Here is a 19,098-nt window from a genome sequence, read left to right on the forward strand (position 1 = left end):
ACAAATCACTGCACTGGAATCAAGAAAATGACTTTAAACAAGTTGATTTGTTTTAAAACAGATGCAATCAGCTTTTTCCTGCTTATTTACTTGTTTAAGATTCAAATAAAATGTGTGAGTCAGTAACAGACCAAGTTAATGGCTGACGATTGAGATTAAAAGAATAAATTCAACAGAAAGCAGATTTTTATTTTTAAATGTCTTACTTTCTTCTCACTTCCTTTGAACTGTGAATAAAAGTTATTCTTTTTAATGAAACACCAAGAAACAGCCTTCATGGCATCTTTTACAGTGTGTAAGCTGAGAATCTGACAAACTAACTAGATGTGAATTGAACCAGAATATCTTGGATGCTGATTTTGAACACACGTTTTGACTGTGAATGTATTTTTTTATTTGCACCTGATTACTTTTTAAGTATTAAGAATGGAGACATGGTCAGAAAGAAGATGCAAAAAAAAAAAAAATCTCCATCATTTATTCCTGAAATCTAATTTTTTGGATTGTAAAATTTGTCAGACAGGTGAAGTCTTTTAAACCAGCACCAAATACAAAGTTTTAAAAATAACAGTTACTTTATTAGAACAACGTGATTCTGAAAACATTTCAGGACTTTCAGGACTCAATGAGAGACGAAAATGAGACTTTTCCCTGTGAGGTTTGGTTGATTCGACTCACCCGCTCGCTTGCCTCCATCTTCTGTCCTCCCAGGAACCACTCCACCACGATGCCCTCATACGACAGCTCACACTCGAAGGTCGCCGTCTCTCCGGCTGTCACCGTCACGTCCTTCAGAGGACGCAGCAGCCCAATGGACCGAGCTGAAGAAGAAGAAGAAGAAGAAGAAGAAGAGGAGGACATGGTTACAGGGACCAGCTGGACGTCCTGAGCTGATCTGAAGTTGTTTCCTGTCAGAAAGTTTGTGAGGCAGCAGAGAGTGGAGCTCCTGTTGGTCCGATCACAGAGCACCTCTCACTTCAGATACAGCATCTAAAATAAACTCAGGAGCTGATTGGCTGAAGACTGACAGGGACACGATGTTACGTCACCGGACATCAGAGGAGGATTTTAAACAGTTTGACAACTTCAAACTAAAAAGTCTGTTTGAAATCATCTCAGATGTTTGACAATGTTCAAATAATAATATTTCAATTATTCAATTAAAGCAAAGAAAAGTTCTTTTCTGACGATTACTATTTTGAAATCTCCGCTCCAACTGAGATTATTTTTTTATGAATTTATCTACAACATTTTTTCATTCAAGAGTCTAAACAACTAAATCAGTGTATTGGGTCAAAGTTAGACATCGTGATTTTCTTGCTTAAGGCTGCAACAATTAATCAGTTGTCAACTATTAAATCAGTCGGCAACTATTTTCATAACTATTTCCGTAATTTTCGAAGATGTCAGTTTGTTAAAAGTGAATATTTTCTGTTCTTTGACAGTAAACTGAAGATCTTTGACACATTGAGGACGAAGCACTGATCAACATTTCAACAGTTCAGACATTTTAGAGACCAAACAACTTATTGATTAATTGAGAATATAATCTACAAATTAACCAACAATGAACATAATCATAAATTGAAGCCTCATTCTTACACGAGAATGTTTTTAACAGATAGATATTAAACCACATCAAGAAATCAAACTAGTTTGTCTTTTTTAACAAATCAAACTGTCGTCTGAACAAAGAAACTTTTACTGACTTGACAAGAAACTAAATCACTGAACTCACTTTGTTTTTATGTGGTCACCCTTTTTTAATTCATTTTTCTTCTTTCTATCATTTAATTTCTTTTACTGCTCTTGATCTATTTATCTGCTTCTAATTTCTCGTATGTGACGTCGTCTTCTTTCTGTCCTTTACTGCTTTTATTTGTTTATTGTTAATGTATTTATTCTTTTTCATTCTTTTTACTGTTTTTAATCCATTTATCTTTTTAATTTCTCAAACATGATGTTGTCTTCTCATCGTCCTTTTTTAAATTACATTCTTTTATTTATCTCTTATCCGCTTTTATTCCTCTAACATGTAATGACTCATCTGACATTTTAACTTCACTTCAGACTGTTTCCTTCCTGAGTTTCCTGCTTTTTCTTGTTTGTCAAATCACTTTATAAACTCTGTTTTTAAAAGGTGCTTTATAAATAAACTTAAATTATTATACTATTATAAATACATGTATGTTTATTGAGCTAAAATATTTGTAGCCATTTTTGTCTAAATGCACTGTAACTTTAAATCTGAGTACAAAGATCTGAACGCTGCAAAAAAGAAAAAACATTTCTGAATGAAGCTTTCTGTGGGAACAACATTCAGACGAGACGAACAGCGCTGCCGTTTTTACATAAATGAACAAATGAAAATGAAAAGTTGTCGGACCTTTCACTCTGAGCTGAGCGTTGGATTTGGCATTGGCAGCTGAGAAGTCGACGCCTCCCGCCATGTCCATACGGACGTTATAGAGGATCAGCATGTGTCTGGTTCCTTCCTCCTTAATCTCAACATCCTGAAAGAAAACAAGAACACTGAATTAAAAACTCCTCAGTGGTGGAAGAAGACCTAACTTCTAAAATGCTCCATTACAGGTAAAAGTCCTGCATTCAGAATGTTATTGAGGTTTAAGTACATGAGGGGAATAACACTGGTGCAACGTGGATTATTGAATGAAGGCATAAAATAATTCAAACTAAGTATTAGCAGCAAAACGCACTTTAAATATCAAAAGTACTTATTATGCAAAATGGCCCCATTTAGAGTGTTCACCGTATCAGCATTAATCTGAAAGCAGCATTTTAATATTGTCGTGGTAAATAAACAACTTTCATATTTATTTAATATTCTTATGTGCACAAGTTTAGTCTAAAGTAACTTCAGCTGTCGAATATATGTGGTGGAATAAAAAGTACAACACTTGAATCTGAAATGTTTTGTAGCAGAAGAATAAAGCAGCCAGAAATGAAAATACTGGAGTAAAGTGTGAGTAAGCAGACTCACAGGAGACTGATGCAGAGCTTCTCCCTTCAGTTTCCAGTTTCCGTGGACGTCCTCTTCTGAAATCTCCGTCTCAAACTTGGCTGTTTCTGTCTCATTGACCTCAACGCTGTACAGCGGACGAACAACTTTGATGTCACGCTCTGCAGGAGAGAAAGAAAGTCCGTCATTATTAGTGACCTCTAGACACAGACGTTTTATTAAAGCAACAATATGAACGAGTCCTGAGCGTAACATCTGTCTGCTGTGTTCCTCAGGACTCGTTCTCTGTTTACATCACTCTCATCTTTGTGGATTTAGATTTGATACAAACTGAAAACTCCAAATGACTAAAAGCTTTGTGCATCACGGACGATACAACTTTCTGGCCGACTTATCTGCAGTCATGGTAACATTTCTGATGAAACTCGGCTTCAAAAGGCCGATGATAACATCGATATTTGCAAAAAACTTGAATTTGACCAAGTGTCAGATTGGCAGTTGTGCGACGTCTCACACAGTTTGACAGTCGAGAATTCAACAACACATTCGAGGATTTACCAAGAAAGGTTTTTTCAACCGACGCAAAATTTATTATAATTTGTTCTTCAAAGTCTGTGATCTAATATTTTATTTAATCCACAATAGATTACTGTATGGTTTTAATGTGTGAGTCTTGTTACGTGTTATTTCTGATCACAGAAATCAGAACTACTTTATTGATCCCTGAGGGGGAAACTGGGTTAAGTTACAGCTGTTCCTTCTAAAACTGAAATAAGAAAAAATATATATATACAATAATAGAAATATCAAATAACCATGATTATTAAACTGTGATATATGACAACTATTGCCGTGTATAGAAACAGATATAAGATATATATGTACACCTCAATCTACACTAGAACTATAGTTTGGCTGATATTTGAAAACATGGAAACAGATAATAATTGACAGATATTTTCGGTGTAAATTACTCAGTTACGAGTGACTGCACAGCTGAATAATTGCAGATGGTATTGAAATATTGCAAAATCAATGCTTTGGCTGGAATTCAGTCAAATAAGTCGATGGTTTTCAGAATGCTGCTGCTGATATTTGAACTAAAACTAGAAATGTGTTTTTTCCGTGTGGAGTTGTGAGTTACCACATAAAGGTCGTTGAATTATCTACTGATTGTGAAACACAGACTTTACTTTCTTAGGCCCGATTGCTATCTCCCTGGAGAATTACCTTCAATGTTGAGGTTGGCTTTAGTTTTATCCGAGCCACAGTCGCAGGCGTACTCTCCGATGTTTGCCTTCTCCGCCTTCCTGACTGTCAGGATGCGCTTCTTGCCATCGGTGCTGATGGCGATGTTTTTGGAGGGCGTGATCTCCTTCCCGTCCTTGAACCATTTGACCTCGGCGACTGCCTTGCTCAGTTCACACACCAGCTTCACCTCGTCCTTCTCCACGGCGGTGTAGTTCTGCAGCTTGGTTGTGAAATACACGTCGCCCTCTGCAGGGAAACGTTTTCATGTTAAATATCAGGAAACACAGTGGACGTGTTTCTGCTCCAAATTCTGTTCAAAGCTAATGTCCAACCCTCAGCGTCAAATCTTCAATGTTTAACGTACCTTTAACAACCGACAATGATCTGGACTACAGTGACGTTCATGGAAACACTATTTTGTGAGTCCACTAATTATCTCAAACATTTTACGAGCAAATAATATTTAGAAAATAACTGAACCATCCAAACATGTCAAATTAAAACAGTTTCTGAATCACTGACCGATGACAGTGAGCATGGCAGTCACGGACTTGTCCATGGCCTCCACTTTGATCATGGATGTGTCGTCGATGGTGACCTCCTTGAAGGCCAGCGTGTGGACCTTTCCGTGATCCGACATGTGCACCACCTTGCTGGGATGCAGACGGACGTCGTTTTTGTACCAGACCACAGTGATCTTGTCGTGGGAGAGTTCGACGCTGAACTCGGCTGTTTCGCGCTCCTTCACCGTCACATCCTTAATCGGTTTGACAAACTCCAAACGAATACCTGCCACAGAAAAACAACACAGTCACACAGCAGAATAAGATCCAAAGCAGGACACAAACCACAAATTGAGTACAAACCTGGACATTTGAGTTAAAACACTAAATGCAGAAACAAAGCGAAAAATTGGGCTGAAAAATCCAAACTAGAAAATTCAAGGAAGACCAAACACGAAAATGTGATTCAGTTTTGGTAAAAGTTGCAAAAGTTTATTGCAACTTATAAATGTGAAAGCAGAAAAATATAAATATATATATATAATAAATATAAAAAAAACACTTTTCCTTTATATCATAAAACGTGTGTAAAACAAACTGAGTTTGATGTGTTTGATGAAAATCGTTGTTACCTTGTATAACGAGTTTGCCGGTCGTCCTCTTGTCCTCGGCCTCAAACATGTACTTCGCCTCGTCGTCGAAGGCGGCCGAGCGGATCACCAGAACATACATGTTTCCTTCCTGGATCATCTCGTACTTGTCGTCGCTCTGCAGCTCCTGAGAGCCCTTCAGCCAGCGGAAACTCTTTGGGGGTCTCGACAGCTCGAGCTCGAACCTCGCCTCGTCCTTCTCGTACACCTGAACGTCACTCAGCGGTGTGAGGAAGTTCAGAGGAAGTTCTGAAGGAAAACATGAAAAAAAGCCTTTATGAGTTGGGCCTCCAGAAAGTTTTGGGCCTTGACACAATTAGATCCTTAAATACAGGAAAGAAGAGCAAACTGCAAACTACAGTCTACAGTTCAGGATCTGTTGTTAGTGTAGGCACAGCTCACAGGTCAACCATCAAGCATCTGACCCAGATAATCAAAAATGTACAAAATACTCTCTCTTGTTAAATAGTGGTAGTGTTTAGTCACCAAATGAGACAAATGTTTATGTTTTAAATGAGCTGAGCAAATATGTAATAAAGTATACGATTGGCCCAGATTTCTGCCTGAAAAAAAAAACTTTGTGAAACTCCAAAAATCAAATGTTTAGTTTAAATGATCAGGTGGCGGCTAGTAACTTGTTAACGCTGCCCGAGAAGACGACTTCCAGGGAACCTTTGTGGCTAACTGTGGTTCGTTAGTCTGATCCGACTTATTCTATGATGAAAATGTAATTTCTCACGTTAAAAGCCTTCTACTCATTTGACCTGTTTGTTTTAATCTATAAAATATGTTCAGGACTGAACCGAATAATCATGAACTGGTGAGATTTTTCTTTCTGGACTGACGGAGGATAAAGTAACTTTGCTGTCGGTTTACCTTTGACCTTCAGGTTAGCAGAACATTTGGCGTTGGCGGCGGCGTACGACACCTCGCCGGTCATGGCCACTTTACAGTTGTACAGGATCAGTGTGTGTTTGCCTCCCTCCTCGACGATGTCAATATCCTGTCAGATAACATCATAAACAGTTGTTAATAACTAAGAAGATCTTGTATTTGTTTGTGTGGGGAGTTCACATCACACAGAGGCACAGTGACAATAAAACAAGAGAAGTGTTGTTTCAGTGCTCACCGAGGACGGGTTGAGGACTTCTCCGTTCAGTTTCCACTGGCCGTGGACGTCGTCCTCAGAGATCTCCACCACGAAACGAGCCGTCTCTCCATTAAACAGCTCCACGCCATAAATCGGCCGAACCACCTTGATGTCACGAGCTGGTGCAGAAAGAAAAACAAAACAATTCAAGAATTTAAATCAGAAAAAACACAATTCTGAACATCAGCTGCAGTGAAAATGTTTGCATTCATACATAATGGATTATTTTTAAGAAAATCCAAATTGTAGGAAGAAATCTGAATATTTTGGTCCTTTTCAGGGATAATGAATCGATATTCTCTCTTCTGAAAAGGCTCGTCTGAAACTGGGAACATTTTAATCTTAAAACTGAAAAAGAAAAAAACACTATTGTATACATATTTTTCATAATATTCGTTTTTTGTTTAAAAAACATTCAAATATTTTTTTTAAAACATGACAAAAGAATAATTTTACATACAATTAATTTTATTTGTAGTTTTAATGTTTACGAAACGTTAATCCTTCAGATAAAGATTTAAAAAACGTAACTGTGGAACAAAATATTGTGAAGAAATGCTAATATATGTGATGTATAGAGCAGAGATACTAAGAGTATATTCTCTCTTGTCAGACTTCACATTTTGATCTAAAGTTGTTTTACCTTTATTTTATTTTTGCCTTATATAAGAATGCTCCTGAAAAAGTTTTGGAAGTAAGCTTTTCTTTTTTTATTTTATGTTTATACAGAAGTGGATTTGAAAAATATGTGAATTTGATCCGTCCCATCTCCCAGGACAGACGGATGTCGTATGTGCAGAACAGAACAACAAAACAGTTTACAAGTTTCCCTGATGTGATATCTGACACGAGTAAATCATATAAAACTTTACCTTCAATAGTGATGCTGGCCGTCGTCTTGTCTGTTCCACAGTCACATACATAAACTCCTCTATCGCTCTGCTCCACTCTCTTCAGGACCAGAGACCTGCGAGTGCCCTCAGATTTCATGACCAGCATTTTGGAAGCGATGATCTCCTTCTCGCTGTGATACCACATGACGGGGACGTCTTTGCTCAGTTCACAGTCCAGAGTCACCTCGTCTTTCTCTGTGGCCGTATAATCCTGCAGTTTCACCACGAAGACGGCGTCGCCCTCTGGAACAGAGCCGAGACCGAAGACTCAGTTAGTTTCAGGAAAATAAACTTAACTTCAGATCTCTACATACGTCACAAAGGCTGAGCTGTTCCTACAGCTGATGGCAAAACAAAGTCAAGTGACGAACGATGATTGTTGTTTCAACAGATACCAATATCAACCTCTGCTGTATTGTTATTGCAATTAAAGGATAATTCATTACAACTTTTTGAAAATGTGTCATTTTTATTGCAAAATCGGGTAAAAAAAAAAAAAAAAAAAAACTGTCCGAAAAAGGAAGGTGAAGCGGTGTCACACTTCTGTTACACAAAAGCTAATGTTAGCATCCAACCACTCCAACATTACTGTTTGCTGGTGTAATTCTGAAATCTTGGACACATTTATGGAGGCCTTGAGGGGAAGCGCACTGGATGTGATCAAACAGTAACGTTAGCTAGGAAGTGGCTGAATGCTAACAATAGCTGATGGGTTATCAAATATGTTGAAGTATGGCCAAATTTTCGCTGTCTTTTCAGTTGCTGATCAATCCGGAAATGGTGAAATGATTAAAAAAAAAGATCCTGTGCGTGACGTCAGAAAGTATCAAGGATAAAAATAAAAGACAAGTTAATCAGAATCATCCTTTCAGCCACAAGTCCCATTAACACAAAAACAACAAAAATCCATTCAAAAGCAAAACATTTGATCCCTTTTACCCAAATAAAATCACAAATTTTAGATATTAACTTCTAATCAACAATGCTTTTACTGGCATAAATAAATAAAAATGCACTTCTAAAGAAATCAATACAAAAAAATGTCTTCAAAGATATTACTGGCAGATATCTGCGGTCTGAAACATGAAAACAAAAGACAGCGAGAGAAAAGAGGAAACAGAGAGGAGAGTGTGTTGTTACCTATGACTGTCAGTTTTGCCATGGAGTAAAATCCTTTGGCCTCTGCCTTAATCTGGCAGGTATCATCTAGAGACATCGACCTCATTTCTAGAAAGTGTCTCTTTCCTTCGACATGAGTGAGCACCGTTCGGCTCACGTGGAGCTTCACTTCGTTTCGGTACCAAACCACCGGCACGTTCTCGTGCGTCAGCTCTAACTCAAAGAGAGCCGTTTTACCTTCTTTCACTGTTTGGTCCTGAAGATGCTGTGTAAATTTGAGCCTCATGCCTGCAATACATGAATTCAGTGCACACAAACAGGGGGAGTTTGTCGCCATCCGACAGTTCAAAGCCACAAACATTGAATGACAACACGCAGGAAACAGGAAGCGATGGTTGCTGTCTGCCACTTACCTTCCACCAGCAGCTGAGCGCTCGATTTTTGGCCCAACACTTCGATCGTGTACTGAGCCTCATCGTCAAACTCACTGTTGTTTATGATCAACATGTGTTTCTTTCCATCATCAATTATTTCATATTTAGGGCCTGGGGTGATGATCTCCACCCCCCTGAACCACATGACCTTTGACACCTCCTTGGTGAGAGTGCATTCAAACTTAGCCTGTTTCTTTTCAGGCACAGAAACGTCCTTCAGCTGGTCAACAAAGCCCATTTCGATCTCTGCGAGGTGCGAATAATTCGGCAGTTATTCACAAAAGCAAAAGCAAAGCCGCCACTTTTCTTACCACTTTCCTTTTTGAATTCCCTCCATTTTCAGAGACGGGCAAATGCAACAGCTTGCAACAGACAACATCGAACAAAATCAGGTTTGTGTGTGAGAGATTTGTACCTTTGACCGTGAGCATGGCGCTGGTGTTGGCGTTCAGAGCCTGATAGGACACTTCACCAGCCTGATCCAGCTGCACGTTTTTCAGCGTGAGGAAACGTTTCCTGCCTTCAGATTTAATGTCGCAGGTCTGAAAAACAAACAACAAACACATACTTGAGCTCAAGAACTAATATAAGAACTATAAACATGTTTTTCTACAAAACCCTTAAAAAATAAACTCTTGATTTCATTAGTGTTCGATTTAATTTTCCATTAAAGTAGATTAATTTTCCAGAACAATTCCATCTTTCTTTCAAATTTCACAGGATTTTCTTTGAGTTACAAGATAATTGTTCATTTCACAATATGATCAGGTGTTTTTAAAAATCTTACCGGTGTTCTCACCAACACCTGGCCCCTCAGCTTCCATTCACCAACCACATCATCCTCAGATATTTCAGTCTCAAAGTTGGCCTCTTCCTTCTCGACCACCTCAATGCTGGCGAGAGGCTTCAGGATCTCAGCCTCACGCTCTGAAACAACATGAAGACACAGTTAACAGGAAATGCTACACAAATTGTAAGACATTTGGAAGATTTTGTGATAAGGATTCGTGCAACCAACCTCCGAGTGTGAGTTTTGCAGTGTATCTGCGATCCTCGACTTGGATGGTATAGTCTGAGACGTCGCCGGGCTGGCAGTTGTTGATGGTGAGCATCACGTCCTTTCCATCCTTGGTGATCTCCACCTTGTCAGATGGAGTGAGCTCGTTTTCTCCTTTGTACCACTTCCAGTTGGGAGTGTCCTTGAACAACTCGCCTTTGAACGTGGCCTTGGCCTTTGGTTTTACATGCTGGTCTCTCAGAGGCTTCACCAGCCAGTCTTTGATAATTTCTGAGGACAGAAAGTTTATTTGTTTAAAACAAAGTCAACTTGAGGTCTGAGGTTTGAAGACTTCTGAGGTAAAAAAATGGATTTAAAGAGAAGACTGGATCTGCGTTTGTTCATCTCGTCTACCTGCGGCTGACTGCTTACCAATCACTTTCACGTTTGTTGAAGTCTTCACATCCTCTTGTCCTTCTACCTCACAGGTGTATTCGCCGGCATCGTCATCAGTGGCGTTCTGGATGGTCACAGCGTGCTGCATCCCAATGATGTTAATGGCCACTTTTCCAGCCTTTTTCTTCAGGAGGGCACCGTTACGCTTCCAGACCACATCTCTCTCTTTGTTCAACTCACAGGTCAGGTACATGGGCTGACTCTTCATACATGTCGTCTCCGGCTCCAGTTCTTTCAGCCATTTCACAGGCAGCTCTGCACAAACAGATGACATCATTTAAAAACAGTATTTGCAATGCATTAAAGGTGAGGTTTGAATTGAAATTCTTCCATTCTGGTGCAAATACCATACCTGAGTGCTTTATGATGCCTACAAAAAGCTTCTTTTTCAGTTAACAAAACAAGTCAAACTTCTTTTTAATGTGACATTGCCCAAGTTTGGATTAAAACTCATTAATTTACCTTCAACAATGAGCTTGGCAGTGCATGATATTTCCTTGCCAGCATTCTTGGCCACACAGGTGTATTCACCGGTGTCTGACAGCTGGACATCAATAATGTTCAACTTGCGATCTTTGCCATCAGCAGTGAACTTGTGCTTGGGGCCCTCACGGAGGTTGCTGCCATCTTTCATCCATGATGCGATGGCAGTGGAGGGAGACACCTCACACTCAAACACAGCAGACGAGCCGATAGACTCAGCCTCCTGCAGCACGATGTCTTTAATCTTCTTGACAAACTTCAGAGGGACGGCCTTCAGTTTGAATCCTCCAAAGGGTTCCTCTGGTGGTGACGGGCCTTTACCACCGGGCCTCAGGCCCCGGCCCCTGCCACCATCACCAGGTGATGGGGTTTGTCTCGCTGGAACGTCACACACAAAAACTCACAAGTTAGTTTCAGAAATTATGGTGAGTGAAGACATTGGACAGTGGGATGTTTTTAAAAATTGTGCCTACCATGAATCAGACATCATTCAGATGACATAATCTCACGTTTAATAAAATTCTGTATTACCAGTTTTTAGTGTTAGAAGTGCACAGAATATAAAATTCTGTTAAGACTATGAATCATGCAGAGTCACTCTTTATGAGCTTCAAACGGTTCTACGAAGAACACAAAACTACAAAATACAAGAAGAGAGAAAACAAACCTGACAGACAACAAGCAAAGAGAAAAAGAGATCTCAATCTCCACACAACACAACACAACACAACACAACACAACACAACACAACACATAACCTACCTACCTGTGTGACACAGCACATCACACGTAACGCATATCGAACATCAACAATGACTCAAAAGCCAAAGCCAAACATTTTCCGAACACAGCAGACATACATGAACTTTGCCCGAATAAAAGAGTGTAAAACTAGAAAAATTTGATAAAAATCTAGAAATATCTACATGCTTGAGGTTCGATACAGAGCCCTATTCGTGATCATAACAAAAGTTTCGGGCCAAGATTTAAGGCTGAACACAAAACATTTGTTTGATTTTTTGGACAAGGACAAGAAAAGAAAACAACGCACACTTCACAACGACCGTGAAGAAAGCGAGCGAAATTGCTTCAGATATTATTGAGCACAAACAGCAACACTGTTAGTTCACTCAAGGTCTCTTTTTATTCATTTCATACCCCCAAATCCTCTGCCTCTGCCTTTTGGTGCCTCCTCTGATGGTTTTCCATCTGGACAAGAAACAATACGTTTTAAGCATTTTTCTGTTTGAGCAGAACCAAGAGAAAGATTTGAGCAACGCTAACAGCAAATATACTTGATCAAACACATCACGAGAACATTGAAGGGACATCATACAGATCATGATAACGGGGAAAAAGATGAGTGAAATATTTGATGAATGGATGAAAAATTGGACAGGATAACAAATGGGACACACATGGATGGAAGACAAAGGTGAAGAAAAGGTGAATGACATGAATGATATGACCGTTGGTGAAGACGAACAAACAGCACTTTATGACTGATGTGGACACATTTGAAAGACGACATGAGAACATCACAGTGGACGGATGGTGAATGAACACATGAGCTGTAGATGAAGAAATGAAGGATGTGATGAGGATTAGATGAGTCATCTGAGATGGATGTGGGGGCTCCAGAGTCATCAGATGAGGAGTTTGTCTGCCTTCGTCTCACCTCGTTTTCCGCCAGGGACGCCTGGAGTCTCCACCGCCCCATCAACAACTTCACCTTCCCAGTCGTCCGGAGGAACCAGCTCCCAACCCCAGGCTTCCTCCTCTTCGTCTCCTTCTACTTCTTCTGCCTCCTTTTCAAACACCTCCTCCTCTGGCTGGGTTGGCACCTTCTTCATCTGCACGGCTCCAGGAGAAACCTCCTTCACCAGGGGGATCCGTACTTTACCGGGCCTCTCCGGTTCTGGAGCCTCCTCTGGTGACGGCTTCTTTGGGACCTTCTTGAGCGTTACAGCTTCAATAGAGTCTTTTGGCGACACAGTTTTGGGAATCCGTTTGACTTTTTCACCACTTGGCTTCTTCTCAATGGGGATTTCCTCCAGTTCCTTTGGTTTTAGCTTATCAACCTTTGGTGATGGTGTCTTTTTAAGATCGACCTTCTTCAGTTGCTCAACAGGTTTGAGCGGCTTTTCTTCCTCTACCTTGTCTTTACCCACTCTTGGTGAAGGAGTCTTTTTGAGCTCAATGCCTTTCTTGAAGGTATCCATTTGTTTTGGTGGAATCTCTTTCTCGGCTTCTTTCTTGCCGGGTGGACTGGGCTTCTTGGGTGGAACAGCTGGCTCGTCTTTCTCCTGAGGTTTCTCATCCTCCTTTTTAGGCGTAAGCTGCTGTTTTGTCTGCTCTCCCGGAGTTTCTTCCTTTGGAGTTTGACTTGGTACCTTTATGTCCACCAGCTTCTTTATCTTGTCCTCAGATGCTTTATCTGGCTTTTCTTCAGGCTTACCGGCTTTGGTGAAAGGCTTCAACATGACCTGCTCTTTCTCTTTATCGGGTGCGGAAATAATTTGAGGTTTTCCTCGACGCTTATCTGCAGCTGTAGGTTCCTTGTCTTTGGGTACTTGATCAACCTTTGTTCTCTGTGGGAGCTCTTTCTGATCTTTGCTGACATCAGGAGTTGCCTTTGGACTCGTCAAGGGAGCATCTTCATCATTTTTGTGTTTTATGGCAGCGGTTGGTTGATCTCTCTGTGGCGTCTCACCTCTCTTAAATGGAGTGCGTTCAGTGTCCATCTTTGCCTCGCTTTCTTTATTTGCTTTCAGAGGTTCAGCTGCATCAGATTTCTGTGGTTTTTCAAACGGTTTCAGTGTTACCACTTCGGGCTCCTCTTCTTTCTTTGGCAATTTCTTAATTTTCTTTTTAGTTAAATCTGGCTCAGGTTCTTCATCTTCCAGCACTTTAGGGGTTCTTATCCATCTCGATTTCTCATCTTCTGCTTCTTCCTTTTCAGGTTCCTCCATATGACCCAGTTCTTGTGCCTCTCCAGCTGCAGTGAAGACTCGTTCAGTTCTTTTAACTGTTATTAACTCTCTATCTTCCCTGTCACGAAGCTTCTGAACTGTCAGTTCTGTATCGTAACGTCTTGTCACTTCAACTTTTTGTGTTATGACTTCCTTCTCGGGCTCTTTGGGTTTAGTTGGCACCTTTTTCAGTTTGATCTTTTCTAGTTCTTCCTCTGGTTTTCCTGGTTTTTCAAAGGGCTTTAGTTTGACCGACTCTTTCTGCTCATCTGCCTTTGGCAGTCTAGTTATTTTCTTCTTTTCGACTTTTGGCACCTCAGGTTCTTCCTCTTTCTGTGGCTTCGGCGTTCTTGTCCATCCTTCTTTCTCAGTCTTCGGTACAACTACAACCCTTTCAGCCTCCTCAAAGTAGCCTAACTGAGCGGTTTCCTCCTCTGCAGTGAAGATCCGCTCAGTTCTTCCAAGTGTTATTATCTCTCGATCTTCTCTGTCATGAAGTCCACGAACCGTTATTTCTGGATCGTGATGCCTCGTCACTTCTGCTTTATGAGTTTTGACTTGTTTCTCGGGCTCTGGAGCTTTCACAGGAACCTTCTTCAGCTTAACAACTTCTGGTTCTGGTTCCTTCTCTTTGGGTATTCTTGGAAACTTACTCTTCATCTTAGGTGATTCAGGTGTTTTTGCCTCCTGAAGAGGAATCTTACCCTTTTGCTTAAGAGTTGGCACTGTAGTTGAGGCAGTAAATACACATTTATAACATTCACATAGAGACATACAAGAAACTCAACAATTCATCTGACATTTTTACAACACTGGACACACACACCATTGAAACATATAAATGAAAAACATCTTTGAGCATAGAGATATGTATTAAAATGTGCCTTTTTAAAATAAAGACACTAATATTTGGTATACCTTTAGTTGGTCCAGGTGCTGAAACTGGTTCTTTGTCTGCAAGAATTTAAATAAGATCAATGTAAGTACGCACAACATAAACAGTGTTAGAATAAGGCTAAATCAAAGACAGAAAAGGTTAATTTACTTTTCAGAAAGACACTTGAGTTAAGAAAGTTTTTCATTTTGTTTCCAGAATAATTTGCACTAAAATCAATCTTTAATGCAATGACTTCATCAGGTGTTCAAACATAATCTTCCATCATTGCATCAGCAATTTATAGAAGATATTTTTTAAAAAAGCATTTCTTTTTTTAAATAACAGACACCGCTAAAGACTTGGATTAAAGAATGGAAAATGGATTTAAGTTTATACAAACATCAGACAAACAGAATTAAAAAGTGACAGGATTTCTTAAAACAAAGCTTAGTTTGCTTAGTATGAAGACAGAAATCCTTTAAAGTGGGAGACAAACAGAAGAGAACAACATAAATCAAAGTTATAGAAGAGATGTTACCTTCAGGTGGAGAGATTTTCTCTGATACAGGAGAGGGTTCAGCCTTTACGGCAGGTGGAGATGGTTTCTTCTCCACTGGTGCAACTTGAGCTACAAGAATGCCAACTTGATTAAGTCACTGGCAAAGATAATGTGAACAAGCAACAACTGAAAGATACTTAAACAAAACAGACACATTTGAAGAAATCAGACCAACAGATTTATTTAAGGCAAGAAGAACAGGAAATTAAACAACATGGATGACAAACAGAAGAAACTACCTGCAGGAGGAACGACTTTTTCTGCTGGAAGCTTTGGTGTTGGTAGAGACGGTTTCTTTTCCTCTGGAGGAGACACTTGGGAGTACAAGACACCAAAGGTCATGACCAAGAGAACAAAAGATATGAAAGTGACAAGACATAAAAACAGAATAAAGAATTTAAGAATGAAGACAAATGAACGTGAATCAAACAGACAGAAAGTAATCTGTGACAGAAACAGAACCAGACAACTTCAAAACTAAGGACAGGGTTTTTAGGTACCACAAAACACAAAGTGTAAGAACTACCTGGAGGAGGAGCGACTTTGGCTGCAGGAGCAGCAGGAGCTGAAGGCTTTGGTGTTGGTGCAGATGGTTTCTTCTCCTCTGGAGGAGACACTTTAAAATACAAGATGCCAAGATCACGACCAAGACAACAACATGGTCAATCAAGACTGACAGTTGCACTGAAACAATGCGAGATAAGACTCTGGACAGATTAGACAGCAAGTTAAATGACAATTGAGTGAAAAAAACAATGACCTTTGAATCAACCAGCAAGAAAACAAAACAGACAGACATGTACAACATACAAAACCAAGGGAAAGAAACTACCTGCAGGAGGAGCAACTTTCTCTGCAGGAGCAGGAGGAGGAGGTGAAGGCTTTGGTGCTGGTGCAGATGGTTTCTTCTCCGCTGGGGGAGATACTTTGGGAATATAAGATGCCAAGATCATAACCAAGAAAACAACAAGCTCGGTCAAAACATAATGAGAAAGTTAAAACCAGAAAACCTGAACAGAAGTGAGACAATAAGAACAACACAAACAAATGGACAAACATAACAACAACATGGCTGACTCTTGATGAGCCAGCAAAGATGAGGAAAGTACAAACTGAAAGGTACCTGCAGGAGGAGCAACTTTGGCTGCAGGAGCAGGAGGAGTTGAAGGCGTTGGTGCTGGTGCAGATGGTTTCTTCTCCTCTGGAGGAGACACTTTGGGAATACAAGATGCCAAGATCACGACCAAGACAACGACATTGTCATTCAAGACTTATTAACATAAGATGATTCAGACATGAATCACTTCAAACTGCAAAAACATGAAGAAGTATTGAAAGAATGCTAACTAGAGGAAAGCACATAAATCAACAGTGAAAGATGTGAGTAGACCAAGAAAGATGCTTTAGTACATGGTGTACCTTGCAGAGTTGTGACACACAAAACATGTTAGACAATGGACAAACAGGACTTACTACGATGATGTGAAGATAAGTGTTAAATATAAGAAGTTAAATCTATTTAAAGAGGGAGTGATCTTATGGCGATCACGAGCCTGTGCGGCTCAAATGAGAAAGAATACCTGTCTGAAGATTTTGTTGTTCAATCTCCTGTGTTCCCTTCTTTGCTTTCTTTTCATCTTCTCTTGTTGGTCGAGGTTTAGTTGTCGTGGTTCTTTCTTCTTCAGAAGAATCCACCTTGGGGGTGATTATTTTTTGTGTCAGAACAGCAGGTTTCTTGGATTGAAGAGTTTCTTCTTCAGGGGGATGAGGTTTCTTCAGTGGTGGAACTTGGGATTGTTTAGCTAGAGGTGCCTTGTCTTTAGTGACAGGTTTCTTGGGTAGACTCACGTCTTCAGGAATAAACTCTTCTTTAGAACAAACTGATTTGGGAAGTGCAGGGGAGGTCATCTTTGTAGGCACAACAATTGGTTTTGGAGGTGAAGTGTCTTCCTCAAGATAGAATACCTTCTCGGGTGAAGGAATTTGTGCTGGAACTGGAGGGGACACTGTTGCTGGGACGAGTTCCTCTTCAAAAGACACTTCAGATTTCAGAATTTCTGCCCTTGCAGACTTAATCGTTTTAGGGGTCATTACTTCTTGTTTGGAGGGAACAACCGTTCCGGTACGAGAAAGTATAGTTTTGGGAAGATTTGGGGGTAAGTCTTGATCAGGTGAAGGAAGTCGTGCTGGACCTGGAGGGGACACCGTTGCTGGGACAAGTTGTTCTTCAAAAGACACTTCTTCTGACACAGTTGGTTTCTCCAGAGGTACAATGTCTTCGAGATACATTTTTCTGGCAGATTTGGGGATTTCTTGCCTTACTGACTTTTCAGAGATTTCTACTTTTTTGGGAGGAACAGCTGTCATAGGATGAGAAGTTTTGGGAAGACTTTGGGGTAAATCTTGATCAGGTGGAGGTGAAGCAGTTTCTCTCCAAGGCATGGATCTTTCAGATAGAGCTTCTTCTACTTTGACAGACTCAGCTTGCTTCATATGAGTGATTTCTTTAGGTACTCTGGGCTGCTTTGAGAAGGTGATTTCTTTAGATGTATCAGAGATTTGAGGTTTAACAAGATCATCCATTGGATAGTCAGTTTCTTCTTTAACTTCTTCATGGTATACTGATACAAATGATTCAGTTCTTTCTTCTTCTTTTTGCTCGGCATCAGTTGGCGGAATGTCTGCTTCCTTGAATTTCCTTTCTTGGGTAGTTTTCTTGTAAGCCCTTACATCTTTTTTAATTGTCAACCCAGAAGCTTCTTTCTTTGTGGGACGAGTCATTTCAGGTGGAAGTGTGACTGGAGGTGTGACTTCCTGAAGGACTTCCTTTAGAGGTGAAGAGACAAACCTCAAAGACGTCTCTTCTATCTGGTCCACAGCTTCTTCATCCTGAGGTTCAGTGTCCTCCAGTTTTTCAGCCTCATATTCTGTGCATGCTGGCTCAATGTCCTCTAATGGCTCAACCTGCTGATCTTCTTCGTACCATGTAGAATCCTTATCCTCTTCCTTTGCAAGAACCATTTCTTGTCTTATTTCCCTTTTCAAAGTGCTTTCTTCTCTCACAATTGACCCCATCTTCCTTTCATATGTCATGACTTCTTCTTGCCAGTGTCCAACTTCTTCTTCCAGAGAAACCCTCCACAATTCCCCACCAAATTCTCCATGATCCACCATTGGAGAAGACTTCCTGTTGTCTTCAAGCACTTCTGTTGTTTGCTTCAGCTCAGTCTTCAAGGGAACTGAGGTATTTTTTAAGATATCACCCAAGATAGAAGATTTGCACCATGGAGCGGTGGCCAAGAGGAAAACAGCATAAGATAAAAATCATCAAGACACAAAAACACAGATATCATGTGGTTTATATTCAACTGTGATCCTCTTTTCATAACTAAACTGTGGGTATTATGAATCACTAACTCTCTGCTGTGGAGTTTCTATAGACTTTGGCTGGAGTCATACAGAAGGAATAATCTCATCTGGTTTCAAGGACAAGTAAATACAACTCGTCTACAAAATCCTGATGGACATTTGTGCTGACTTTCTAAAACTACCTGGGAAACATTTCTAAGTTCAAGCACACCTGTGATGGGTTAACCTCTCTCCAGCATTGGTTTAACTAGTGCTGTTTTCCCTGCAGTATCCCCCTGTGTTTAACTGTTTTGATAATTGACATGAGGTAGCACACAGTCAACACACGACAGAACAGACATAAGGACAAAACCTTTGTAAAGTGATAAAAATAGTTAAAAGATCAAGATGAGTAAGGTTAAGTTA

General features: G+C 40.1%; 1 protein-coding gene across 8 annotated transcripts in view; it reads right to left on the minus strand.

Moving 5' to 3' along the window:
* LOC311262618 (titin-like) overlaps window positions 1-19,098 on the minus strand; it is a 176,848-nt gene that overhangs the window by 89,821 nt on the left and 67,929 nt on the right. For 3 of the 8 annotated variants that reach the window (XM_084362165.1, XM_084362168.1, XM_084362167.1), the window contains 16 exons: window positions 14,807-14,842; window positions 12,075-12,125; window positions 10,896-11,294; window positions 10,410-10,688; window positions 9,999-10,268; window positions 9,768-9,907; window positions 9,396-9,522; window positions 7,407-7,670; window positions 6,514-6,653; window positions 6,261-6,387; window positions 5,367-5,633; window positions 4,754-5,020; window positions 4,211-4,477; window positions 3,002-3,141; window positions 2,387-2,513; window positions 679-821 (listed from right to left, as the gene is read on the minus strand). In XM_084362165.1, the coding sequence (XP_084218291.1) occupies window positions 679-821; window positions 2,387-2,513; window positions 3,002-3,141; window positions 4,211-4,477; window positions 4,754-5,020; window positions 5,367-5,633; window positions 6,261-6,387; window positions 6,514-6,653; window positions 7,407-7,670; window positions 9,396-9,522; window positions 9,768-9,907; window positions 9,999-10,268; window positions 10,410-10,688; window positions 10,896-11,294; window positions 12,075-12,125; window positions 14,807-14,842 (3,044 nt within the window). Of the gene's footprint in view, window positions 1-678; window positions 822-2,386; window positions 2,514-3,001; window positions 3,142-4,210; window positions 4,478-4,753; window positions 5,021-5,366; window positions 5,634-6,260; window positions 6,388-6,513; window positions 6,654-7,406; window positions 7,671-9,395; window positions 9,523-9,767; window positions 9,908-9,998; window positions 10,269-10,409; window positions 10,689-10,895; window positions 11,295-12,074; window positions 12,126-14,806; window positions 14,843-15,303; window positions 15,394-15,563; window positions 15,639-19,098 lie in introns of all 8 variants that reach the window. The other 5 variants (XM_084362170.1, XM_084362169.1, XM_084362166.1 and 2 more) reach the window with 2 other exon arrangements.

Source organism: Pagrus pagrus (genome assembly GCF_965226575.1).
Source record: "Pagrus pagrus genome assembly, chromosome: 9".
Classification (NCBI taxonomy): domain Eukaryota; kingdom Metazoa; phylum Chordata; class Actinopteri; order Spariformes; family Sparidae; genus Pagrus; species Pagrus pagrus.